The sequence below is a fragment of the Labeo rohita genome, chromosome 5 (assembly GCF_022985175.1).
Source record: "Labeo rohita strain BAU-BD-2019 chromosome 5, IGBB_LRoh.1.0, whole genome shotgun sequence".
NCBI lineage: Eukaryota > Metazoa > Chordata > Actinopteri > Cypriniformes > Cyprinidae > Labeo > Labeo rohita.
The window spans coordinates 34,207,462-34,221,039 of NC_066873.1; the positions used below are offsets into that span (position 1 = coordinate 34,207,462).

A 13,578-nucleotide genomic window follows, 5' to 3' on the forward strand; every position below is an offset into this window, starting at 1 on the left:
GAGAGCAAATTAGAGAAGGGAAAGGAAAGCCGCAAACACATCCGCACACAGTGCTATTTGCCATAACAAACTCTGATGTGTGTGTGAGGGAGATGGTTATATAAGCCCGTTCCCACTTCAGAGTGAAATCCCTCTGGAGGACAAAAATAAGCGACATGCAGCAAAAAAAAAATAAAATAAAAATCAGAACCTCTGTGCTTATTTGTGTGGAGGTGCTCCAAATAGTATACAGTACTACCATACTACTCTTAGTACTACAGCAGTATATGGTATGCATACAGAATACTTTTCTGTACGCATACAATATTGTATCACACAGTGCAATGCACTTAACCTGACCTTCAGTATCCAGTGTGACAAATTAGCCGGAGGTAATATCAGCTCTGATTTTTATAACACGTTTTTATAACACGTTATTTGTTCTGACCGCCAAATGTTAAGACACAATTTTGGATTGCAAATGCTAAATAATATTTTTTGCTATTATTTTAAATGTCTGATTTTTAACACGTCAAAACGTTTACTGTGAAATACTGTCTAGCTTACTCTTAATAAAAATTAGGTGGCTGTATTTTGTGCACACTGAACAATATTAAGTAACAAGCTAATATTCCATTCCTTGCAAACCTTATGCTTTAAAAGAAAGTCTTTAAAGAAACAATAACAATAAGTCTTTTAAGAACAATAACAATAAAGAACAATGAAGTCTTTGACAGCAATGAGGGTGGCGATTGTTTCCTGATGTTAGTGGCCTGGAGGTGTATTTGTGCTAAAGATCAGTTTTAATTAAACTGTAACAATGTGTGTTTGTGAGCTGCTCGATTTAAATGTAAAACCAAGTTGCCTTGCACAGCTCAAGGTGATTTGCAAGCATTCGAATAGAACAAGACAAATGAGAGAGAGAAATTGAATGAACAATGAAAAGAAATACCAGATTTTTTGCATATCTGATGTCATTTCGCATAAATCTGCATATATAAGATCATTTGCATATATTTAAGATGCTGTGAACAGAATGATCACACACAGAGGAATATACTGCCTGAGACAGTCAAACTCGTCTGTCTTCATTGCACCGTTCCTCATCATCTGCTGTTAAGCTGCGGTTGCATCGGCAATGCAAATGTAACGTTATTTGTTACGCCAATAAAGCGCATTAACACGGAAAGAGATGGAGAGAAATGACTGTGTGTGTGTGTGTGTGTATCCTGTTGTCCTGCAGGTATCGCAGTGGACAAGCACGGGTTCATTTACTTTGTTGACGGATCAACGATCCGTAAGATTGATGACAAAGGAGTGATAACAACCATCATTGGGTCAAACGGACTCACATCCTCCCAGCCAATCAGCTGCGACTCTCGAATGGACATCAGCCAGGTAAACAAAACACAGACGCACGTACAAATTTACATGTGGCGGCTCCAAAAAGCACTTAGAATAAACCAAACATAATGTCTGAATGCCATTGCATTAGAAACAAAATATCAAGCCAAGTGGCTTCTGCAAACAAGTATTACTTGACCTTTTATCAGAACTAACTTCATTTTTCTTAGAAATTTTTTGCAATTACTTTTAATCAGTTGGTCCCAAGGTGATTTTGCAGTGGATGTATGAAGCAAAATAGCAGATTTCAAATATAAACTGTACATCTCCAGGGAGAAAAAAAATAGGGTACATTTTTCATGTTGACTATATATTTTTAGAACTGGGTATCAATGCAGATTTCCTGATTCACATTTAATTCACAAGGTCTCAGCTATATTTTAATACATTTGTATATATTTTTCAGTTGCAGTGTTTTTTTTTTTGCCATTGTATAAAACAGTCTTATCTTATTTATCTCATTAAAACTCATATTCATTTAGTGAATCATTTGTTGTTGATTCACTAAAAGAATCAGTCTAGAAGAGTCATTTGTTCATGAATCGAACTACATTGTACGTTTTGATTCACCAAAAATGAATCGTCTGTGAATTGGGCTACAATGTTCATTCTGTATGTTTTTTGATTTAGAAAAAATAACCTGTTCTTAAGAGCCATTTTGTTGGTGAAGCAGACAACACTGGTTATACTCTCTGTTGTTAATTCACTAAATATAACCAATTCATATGAATCTTTTCTTGGGCTTTTTGATTAAGAAAAAAAACCCTGTTCATTTGTTGGTTAATCAGATTAACACTGATCACACTATATATTAGGGCTGGAAAAATAAATTGATGCATCGCATATCAAAAAATAATTCTGCATCGATTCTGAGATTTTCCGAATGCATCACAATTTTTTCTCTAGTCGATTCTGAGCTTAGTTTTTAACAGCAGATGCCACTCTATGCTTTAGAAGCAGCTGTACTCTGCTTGATTCCAGTTCCAGGAGAATACATCAATATCTTTCTAAAAATGCTAACTGTTCATCACGATTTCGAAATGAAAGTTTAAATGCTCGCTCTGAGTTTTATACGTTTTGATGTTCATATATTAAAAAATGACAGTGGCTATAGCATTTCTGCCTTAAAGAAATGGGCAAATGTTAAAGATAAAGTGGACATTTGAATTACATGTTGTTGAGTCAATATTGAAGGAGAAGTCCACTTCCAAAACAAAAACATTTTTCTCCATATAGTGGACTGATATGGTGCCCCGATTTTGAACTTCCAAAATACAGTTTAAATGCGGCTTTAAAGATCCCAAATGCGGTTGTAAACAATCCCAGCCGAGAAAGAAGGGTCTTATCTAGAGTAACGATCGGTTATTTTCATAAAAATAATACAATTTATATACTTTTCAATGTCAAACGCTCGTCTTGTCTTGCTCTGCCTAAACAGTTTTTTCCCGGTTCATGACAGTTAGCCAGAATACATAGAGCAAGGCAGAGCAAGACAAGATGAGCGTTTGACATTAAAAAGTATATTATAAGTATAAATTATATTATTTTTATGAAAATACCAGATTGTTATGCTAGATAAGACCCTTCTTCCTCGGCTAAGATTGTTTACAACCGCATTTGGGATCGTTTGAAGCCGCATTTAAACTGCATTTTGGAAGTTCAAAATCGGGGCACCATACCAGTCCATTACATGGAGAAAAATGCTGAAATGTTTTCCTCAAAAAACATAATTTCTTTACGACTGAAGAAAGAAAGACATAAACATCTTGGATGACAAAAGGGGTGAGTACATTATATGTGAAACTTTGTTTTGGAAGTGGACTTCTCCTTTAAACAAGGATTAGATTGCACAGTAAAGTGTAAAAACTATCGTCAGGCCGTTGACGCCCTCTGCAGTCGTTTGTTATAATGCATAGTCTACTTAAGCTCTACTGTTCATAATAAATTATGTATTTTAACTGTTTTGTTCAATAAAACCATATGATTATTTGCTTTTGAGACTTTGAACTAATTATTTCTTGTTATCAATTATTGTTGCCTCATTGCTATTAAGTAATTTTAAAGGCAATTGTTCACTTAGGTCTATTTTTATTACCTATATATATATATATATATATATACTCGATTAAATGACAAAATAATCGTCAGATTACTCTATTACCGGTGCTTTCGGATACTTTCAGAAAATCTCTGAAATCGATTTATTGGTGCAGCTGTACTATATATTATTTATTCACTAAAAAATTACTGTTACATGTTTGTGAATCAGGCTACACTGAATGTCTTTTTTTGCCCCACAAGGACAACTCAGTAGACACACTTGTGTGTTTTTGTTCATTCGTCTTGTTTTGTTGCATCACATTCAAAATAGACTGTGAATTCATTTTCACAAGTCAGGTAAGACATGATTTCTTTTGCAGTGGCGCCAAAGATTCAACACTGCTGCTGAAAAGCAGTGCGTAAAAACTGATACAGGGACCTTTATAAAAATATCCATTTTAAAATGACAACAGGTAGACAATGCACTTTTGTCTGTTTTGTGTACAGTTTTGGGATGCTGCACGAATACAACAAACACTAAAAAATGGTAGATGTTGTTGATTTCAAGAATCAGAATTGGGATTGTTCAAATGAAGTTAAGTTTAAGACATTCAATGGGCACTTGTTGCTTTTACCCAGCCCTGTACATTTTATACACACACATATTTACACTTTATTTCTTAGGTAAGGCCTACCTCTGTCAGTTTAATAACCACTTAACTTGTTAAAGGCAGTCACACAATCTTTTAACTTTCTGTTTGTGTGCAGACATCAGAAAAATGATCTGTTAGTATGTCTTTTTAACATAAATGAAGTGAATAACAGCACACAGAAGCTGAAGAGCTGAAAGATAAAGGAAACCCTTCATACAAACCCCACACAGCGTGAGTCTCGACCAACCCTCTTGTTCTCTCCTTCTCGCTCTCTTTCTTTCAACCTTTTCCTTCAGCTCCACAGGATTCACGCACACACACTTTTCACTGTTCACCTCAAGAGTGAGAAAGTGCTGATACCGAAGGTCTCTCTGGTGCTACCGAGTTACATTATACAGCTAGCAGCAACATCCTTACTTTTCTTTTATCTCTCGCCCTTTCTCTCTCTTTCTCTCTCCTTCCTTTGAGCTTTCCGCCCTTTTCTCTTCTATCCATTTCGAACACTAAAATCGTAAAGCTTTTCTCAAACACAAGGCAATTCCACGTCTTTCTCTTAAAGTGCTCTTAAAAATCTATTTTATTCTCTCGTTCTGTCTCTCTCTCCCCCTGCAGTTTAACTCAGTGTGTCCTCATTAAATCTGCAGGACCGCTCTCTCTTCAAAGTCGGACACAATTCTTCCCGCTTCTGAATAGCATCAATTTTTGGCAGACTGTCCCTTGATTTCTCTTTCATTCTCTCTCGCTCTCTTCCTCGCTCTCTCTCACTCCCATCTACACACACACACACACACACACGCTGCACTTCTTCACAGTTCATCCAGTAGGGTGTGTTGTGTGTGAATAAGAATCAGACAGTGAGGAGAGATAGAGAGAGAGGGAGAGAGAAGGGGAAATGAGGTGCCGCAGGCCACTGGGTAAAAGAAGCACTGAAATCTGCATAATTCCCAGCATGCCTGGGATATGACACACTTCACACTCAATACTGTCCGGCTGTCGGGCAGCTGCGGACACACACACAGAACCGAGATGTGGTTTTTTTTCTTTACCTGGCTGCACATTAGGGCTGGGTGGTATGACTAAAATATTATCACGGTAATGGTATATATCACAATGTAGTTATTTTTACAGGAAAGTTAACAGGAAAATGGTTTATATCATGGGTGTAGATAGCCAAGGGGATGTTTTTTTCTTCAGACTCGAACAGTGCTATGCTACTGCACCCTGCCCCTGCTTTTTTATGATTAGACTGCAGTCTACATGGTTATTTTAATGACAGTGAACCATAGATTTGACTGTGAGTGGCTTTTTTTTTTTTTTTAACAAAGACTTTAGACATGCAAAGATGGTGCAATTCTGCTGTATTTTCGAATGGGAGAATCCAGTGTTTGTTTTGAGACGCGTGCTTATGAATCCTCATGCGCGATGGCTGGTCTAGCCAGAAAAATAAGCATTTAATTCTATTTTAGCATAAGAAACAACATTTAGACAGAGACAGTTGCTGTCATATTTTATTGATGATTTCAGATATGTATTTTAATCAAAAACTTGGTGAACAATTCTGGAGAATTTAATGTTTCCCCATTCAAAGAGATAGGAGCTGTACTTGCATGACTGAAGTTAATTGACTTGCCCTAAAAGGACCTTGATTTTAAACCAAAAAAATTATATTCATGGTTTACTTGTTCTAACTTTCCAGCATAAATTTTACATATATTAATAGTATAATATTATTTTAGTATAATATTATGTCTGAATAGTATGTTTGATTTTATTTCGGAAGACGATTGCTTTGGCTTTGTTTCTATTAAGTCGTTAGCATCTTCACAATCAAGTTACTTTGGTATATATATTAATTAACTGTACTTTTTTTTAATAATCCATTAAGTTAAATACTTCACAAATGAAAGGTACTGTATCTTATTGGATTATTTGGTCTTCGTATTTTCACAAAATATATATACTCTGTAATGTAAGTTACATTTTAAAATACTCATAATCAGGCTTACTTTTTATTGATTACATCATTACATATTATTCACACAAAAGGAATAAACTATTCCACATTTATTGATTTTTAAACATTCCTTTCTAAAACACCTTACCACTTATAACATTCAGAAATTTCAGATTTGTGGATGCTCACACAAACATCCATCATGGTCAGCATTTGACCACTGGATTTACCAAAAAAAAAAAAAAAAGTTTCTCAACATGTTTCTCAACTACTGATGAACAGATTAATTTTTATTAAATTTTTCTTTCATTGGGTGTGTTTTTATACTTTTTTAAATTAAAGTATTTTAATTTTACCTTTTTATGATTTAATTAATTGTTAGCTTTTCATTAAACCCCTGCAGTTTCTTTATGAACCCCAGTTTGGGAAACCTTGATGTAATATAATGTTTAATGCACTTACTTATGCACTTACACTTATTAATTACAACAAATGCAATATGTTTTCTTACTCTTTGTATTTTTATATCAATATTATACATTATTGTCCTGTTTAAGTCAGTTTAATAAACGAATTAGGTCAAAAATAATCAAAAAGTAGTCCGATTATATTATCTCAGTAACAGATTACAATTTTTAAGTAATCTACCCAGCTCTGTATGTGTGTGTGTATATATATATATATATGACTCTAGCACTCTCTATTCTAATTCTATAATTTATTTTAAAAAATCCCTTTTAGACTTTTACTCTATTTACTTTAAAAAGAAAACTATCTTGCTTTTTTTTAAATATTCTATCTGTTTTCTTTTTATTTATTATATAATTATTTATAAAAAAAAGCTTTTCTAAGTGTACTAGGCTAAGTGAGACTTGTAATATCACTTGCATGTTATTGCTCTTTTGTTGATTTTGATTGCTTCCATTGTCCTCGTTTGTAAGTTGCTTTGGATAAAAGCGTCCGCTAAATGTAAATGTATTGTGTGATATTATATATATATATATGTAATGTTATTATAGTATATGTAATATTATGTATAAAATATAATATAATTTACAATAATAAACATAAATTATTTTATTATATTTTGGTGCAAATTCATAACAAATATGTCTAGCATCAGTGCAATGGCAGCTTCGCACCATGTATCACTAGAATTCAAAGGAGAATCAAAGCAGCAGAACTAACATTGTTAAATGGATCCATGGATGCAGGATGCATCTTTTGGCTGTCATAGTTTAGAATACTTCCTTTTTTGTTGGTAAAAGAGGTTTTTCCACCTCCAATGGTGAAAAGTAGCTTTGGCGTTTCCACCTCCGGATGACCGGCGTGCGACACAGTTTGCAGACAATATTCTTCTGCGCGCTCTCAGATTTTGCAAATCCAAACCATGTCCACACAATACAAGACACAGTTTGATATCAAGTTATTCTTCTTCTTCACTTGTTTGGTACTTTCACATTCCTCCCTGTTTCATTTCTTCCTTGTATATATAATGTAAAACAGTCTTGCTCACTGATGTTACGTGTAAATCGGCGTAATGATAGTCAAGATGAGATAACTTACTGTCCTTCATGTCAGCTGGACAGAGTACATCTGAATAGGCCATGAGGAGATGAGAGTGCCTGTAAAATCTGTCATGATGGAAATCACACTTTTCACATTCATAGCAGTTAATAATATATATTTGTGTATCCACAGGTGCGTTTAGAGTGGCCCACAGACCTGGCAGTGAGTCCGCTGGATAACTCTCTCTACGTTCTCGATAATAACCTTGTGCTCCAGGTGAGCGAGTCCCAGCAGGTGCGTGTGGTTGCTGGACGACCCATCCATTGCCCCATGGCCAGTATTGAACCGGTCCTTCTGGGGAAAACAGCAGTGCGTTCTGTGCTGGAGGGAGCGAAAGCTATCGCTGTCAGCCACCTGGGGGCTCTGTACATCGCCGAAACTGACGACCGAAAGCACAGCCGTGTGCAAGAGGTGTCGACAAATGGAGAAATGGTCATAATCGCGGGGGCGACCAGCGAATGTGATTGTAAGATTGACCCCAACTGCGAGTGTTTCTCAGGTGAGATAAACATACACCAATGTGCTAAACGCAGTGATTTGGCCCTCAGAGAGGCTTATTCATATTAATGATGTGTTATTTTTCCATGTTAAACTCTTTTTTTAGTAAGCCACTGGTTCTAAAAATGATGATTTTTTAATGCATATTTAGTCTTGGCTGAATTTTGAAAAATTGCAACACTGGGATGGATTTTAAGGTAGCAAAATTTCACCACTTTTATAATCAAGTATACAAATTGGCTTTCTCGAGCAACCTTCCCAGCAAGCTAGGAGGCTGGAATTAAGATATGTTAATTTCAGAGCAATCCTCTGACACTCTTTAAAATTTCATAGTTCTGGAAAAATTATTTCCAAATGCATGCTAGCCGACTGTGCAGTTGCATTGACTTCTGTAAAAGCCTTTCCAGTAAGCTGGATAGCTGAAACTTGAGTATGTTCATCTGAGAGCGGCCCTCCTACACACACTAATGTTTTATTTGACGTTGGAAATCATTAGGAATAATTAATCCGTGATTTACTTAATTGTCCTTCTGCCTATATTTTTGGTATGATGATGTTATATTATTTATTAGCCTACTTATATAATGATATGAAGAGGATTGACATAATATTTAATGTTATTGTAAGATCTTTTTGAAGAAGAAGACAAAGAAGAAGAAAAGTATTATTTTTATTCTTCAAGTATCCATTAAATTGATCAAAAGTGACAGTAAAGACTTTTTAAATAAATGCTGTTTTTAACATTTCAAACTTCAGTCTTTCCACAATTAGAATTTCAGTGATTTCTAAGGGATCATATGACAGTAAAGATTGGATAAATGACTTCTGATAATTAATGACATTTTAAAAATATATTTACATTAGGGCTGTCAGTTTAACATGTTAACCTAATTAATTAGTTATGAAAAATAGCAGGATTAAAATATTTTAACGCAGTTAACGCTCTGGCGTCATCTTATATTTTATACAGTTGACTGTCGACAAATATGATGCAGGGCAACAACTCCATAAATGCAGTAATGTACTAAAATTCAAGATATTGGTGCAAAAAATGCACCTGTATGTGTTTTTGTCTCATATTTATATGTATTGCATTTATATACTGCATATCATACGGACAGCAAGAGCAGTATGACATGAGTGCTGATTTTGTTCTGATCTATCATGAGCTTAAATGTGATTTTAAACACAATATTATATGTTTTTGCTAAATTTTGAAGATAACATATTACCTTTGAAGCCATAGCAGAATTGCATGTTTTCGAGCAACACAGTGGTGTTTAGTTTCTGAATGAATCTGCGTTTTGAACGAATCATGTGAACCAGTGATTCAAAGGCCCATTCATAAAGACAGACATTTACTTCATTCCTGAATAAATCAGCCGTTTGAATGAATCCAATGAATGAATAACTCATAAAGACATTTACTGTCACCTGCTGGCAGATTTAGTTTCTTATTTAGAGTGTAATTTCATTCAAAAATAAATAAAGAAATATTTAAAATCATTAAAGAAAAAAAATTCTGTCATCATTTACTCATCCTCATTTCAAACTTTTCTTTTGTGAAACATAAAAGAAGGAATTTTGAAGACTGTTTTAGTTGCTAATGACTTTTATTATAGATGTTTCTCTTCTTTTATGTTCCATAGTTTACGTTAGGGTGTTGCAGCCTAAATGTTTGTGTAATAAATTTATGCTGAATTAAATAAAATATTTCTTTCTAAAGAAAACAAAAAATAGCTTTAAATGATCTTTTGTGGTTATTTTCACTGTCAAATTTGTTTTGCTATTAATTAATTGAAACATCATGTAATTAATTAGATTAAAAATTGTAATTGACTGACAGACACAATTTAAATAGAAAACAGATGTTTAAAATTGTAATATTTCACAATACTGTTTTTACAGTGCTGTTTTTTAATCAAATAAATGGAACCTTGCTTAGCGTAACAGACTTCTGTCAAAAATTTAATTTAGTTGTAAAGTAAAAATTGCAGCTTATTATCTATTACAGCGTATTTACAGGTCTAGTGCTTTTTTGTGCAAATTACTTTTTTTGCTGCATCTGATCCAAACCAGTCAGCAGTGTGTCAGTCGGCAGCAATGTTGTGTGACTTTAGCATGCTGAGAGATTCAATTTGTAAATATCTCCCTGCCAAATGTGTTGCTATGACACATTTAGGAGTCTGGGCTGCTGTTATACGCAGGTTTAATTATTGAAAAATCTTTATTATTTAACTACTGTAGACAAGTGTTGCAATTTTACTGCAGTGGGTCTCTGAGGGTTAATCGTTAAGCCCAACACTGAATGCCTAATGAACTAGACTTCCTTTTTTTTCCCTGCTTCTCTTTCTCATTCTCTCCATGAATTCGTCCCTAGGTGATGGAGGTTACGCTCGCGACGGCAAGCTGAAGTCTCCCTCATCTCTGGCGGTTTCTCCTAATGGCTCCCTCTACATCGCTGACCTCGGGAACGTGCGGATTCGCCGGCTCACGGCTAACCATCCTCAGCTCACTCCCGAGGGGCTGTACGAGCTCACCTCGGTTGCGGACCAAGAGCTGTATCTGTTCAGTCCAAACGGTACTCACCTGTTCACCCGCAGCCTGGTGACGGGGGACTACCTGCTTAACTTCACATACACCCCCGAGGGCCACCTGAGCAGCATAGCAAACAGGGAGGGCACGATAGCGCAGTTGCGGCGCGATGCTAATGGCGTGCCCCTGTGGCTCGTGGCCCCGGGCGGCCAGGTTTACTGGCTGACCATCAGCAACGCTGGAATGCTGAAGCGCATCTCGGCTCTCGCGCACGACCTCGCGCAGCTCAGTTACTACGGCAACACGGGGCTGCTCGCCACCATCAGCAATGAGAACGGCTGGACTACTGTCTACGAGTAAGTGATGCCCTTCTTTTACTCTCCCTTTGTCTATCTCTCTCTCAGCAGGAGAGTGCGCTGCATCGCCTGATTTATAGGTGGGCTCGATAGCGCGATCTGTCTTCGTTTTCATGTGTCATATCCTGTCGTTGCTTCCCGAGTCTGTTTCGGCTGCCACGCAGCCTCACTTGCACTCTCTGATAGTCTAAAGCTGTTTTATTAGCAGGTATAGTAGCAAGTTTGTACTGTATATAAAACAAAATTCCCTCCCCGCATAGATTAATCTTTACCTGCGTCTAATCTAATCACGCTTTATCAGAATTTATCAGAAGGAAAATAATCTAATACAGTCTGATCGACAGCGTTACCTGAGATCGTTTGAAAGAGTGCAGTAGTTCGATTTCTCAAGCTGCGCGTTTTTCTGCTGCAATGAAAATCACTCAGCCTTAATCTATCCAATAAAGAAAAGAACTCTGTATCCTCTTCTGATTTCACTATGAAAGAGCCAGGTTACCTGTGAGTGTGTGTGTGCGCACGTGCGTGCGTGTGTGTGTGTAAACTGTTTGCATGGGCATTTTCAGGGATTTGTGAGACTGAGCTGCAAGTTCTAATTTAGTGTGAAAATGTCAGGGGCTTCTTTTCCTCTCTCTCTTTCTCTCCTTTTTGTTTGATCAACTCGGTGACCTTTCACACACTGTGTTTACACACACATACACACACATATACACGTTCTCATGCAGCTCATGGTGTAGTGTTGAGGCAGATCACATGCCTGGCTCCCTGTGTTCGGTCCGTTGTGTGACACTGCCCCCTGCTGGTGCATACTAGTGTAAACTCAAACATTAAATTGATGTCTCGTGGCTCAGGGCATAAGCACAATAATCACGTTTTTGGGGTGGTAACACTTTGCAACTGCTGTTCGTTAACGAATGCATTAGGTATCATAAGCTAAAAATAATCAAAATCAAAACAATCAAAACCATTTTAACAGTGTTGTTTATTAAAGGATTAGTTCAATCCAGATAATTTACTCATCTCCTATGTCATCCAAGATATTCATGTCTTTCTTTCTTCAGTCGAAAAGAAATTAAGGTTTTTGAGGAAAACATTACAGGATTTTTCTCCATATAGTGGACTTCTATGGGTTGAAGGTCCAAACTGCAGTTCTAATGTGGCTCTACACAATCCCAGCCGAGGAATTAGAGTCTTATCTAGTGAAACGATCAATCATTTTCAAAAAAAAAAAACAAAACAAAAAAAAACGCATATACTTTTCAACCACAAATGCTCTGTTGTGCGTCTATGGCTTCACACATTACATAATCACGTTGGAAAGGTCACGCGTGGTTAGTTCTTCATCTGTGTAGGGTGAAAACTTTATCTCATTTTCTCCTCCAACTTCTAAATCATCTGACAACGTTGTTTTACCTTTTTATGTAAAGGCTGTTTGACTTTCTTTGGAGGTTCACTTTGTAAACACTGAGTAGGTGCTTCCACCTACGTCGTGTCATGCGTGACCTTTCCAACATGACTATATAATGCATGAAGTTGTGAACAAAGAGCTAGTGCAAGATGGGTATTTGTGGTTAAAAAGTATATTTTAATTTTAGAAAATGACTGGCTGTTTCGGTAGATAAGACAACCTTAATTAATGAATGCTGTTAAAATGTCTTGTTTATTGTTAGTTCATGACATAATGCATTAACTGGTGTTAACAAATAGCAATTGTAAATTGTTTTCATCCCAAAAATATTGCTTTCTGTTATTATCATTTGCAAATGTGTTGTTTTTTTGTTTTGTTTTTTTGTATAATGAAATTCTATCATAATTAGTTCATGCTATTTAGTTAGTAACAACATTAGTTCATGTTCATGTAACATAATATGTGACCCTAGACCACAAGACGTTTTAAGTAAAAATGCCTTAAGCACAGGTATATTTGCAGCAATAGCCAAAAATACATTGTATGGGTCAAAATTATTGATTTTTCTTTCATACCAAAAATCATTAGGATATTAAGTAAAGATCATGTACCATGAAGATATTTTCTAAATTTCTTACCTTGAAAAAATCAAAACGTAATTTTTGATTAGTAATATGCACTGCTAAGAACTTCATCTGGACAACTTTAAAGGCGGTTTTCTCAGTATTTTGATTTTTTTGCATCCTCAGATTCCATATCTTTAAATAGTTGGATCTTGGCCAAATATTGTCCTATCCTAACAAACCATACATCAATGAAAAGTGTATTTATTTATATTATTTATGATATATAAATCTCAATTTCATTTTGTGTTCCAGGGTCACATATAATATTTAAATAAACGTTTTGTTTTGTTTCTCAAAGTGCTTTGCAACAAAGACAAAACAGCAGAATGAAACAAAGCACAAAATAGATTAAAAATGTTCAAATATATCAGTATTTTTTTAAATTGACATGAGCCTTAAATAATAATAGAGTAAAAAATGGTGACAAAACTGATGTTTTTTAATTGAATTTTATTATAAAGTGTTAGAGTTTTTGTTAATTGATCTGTTTATCATTTTTTAATGGGTTCATATGCAATTCTATAAGCCTGTAGCTTGTTCAGCAACAGCGGGGGAAGCT

General features: G+C 35.6%; 1 protein-coding gene across 3 annotated transcripts in view; it reads left to right on the plus strand.

The window, feature by feature from the left end:
• The window catches only part of tenm1 (teneurin transmembrane protein 1), a 190,192-nt gene that overhangs the window by 156,102 nt on the left and 20,512 nt on the right, over positions 1 to 13,578 (plus strand). For all 3 annotated transcript variants that reach the window (XM_051110878.1, XM_051110881.1, XM_051110879.1), the window contains exons 23-25: positions 1,223 to 1,377; positions 7,732 to 8,098; positions 10,478 to 10,988. In XM_051110878.1, the coding sequence (XP_050966835.1) occupies positions 1,223 to 1,377; positions 7,732 to 8,098; positions 10,478 to 10,988 (1,033 nt within the window). The remainder of the gene's footprint in view (positions 1 to 1,222; positions 1,378 to 7,731; positions 8,099 to 10,477; positions 10,989 to 13,578) is intronic.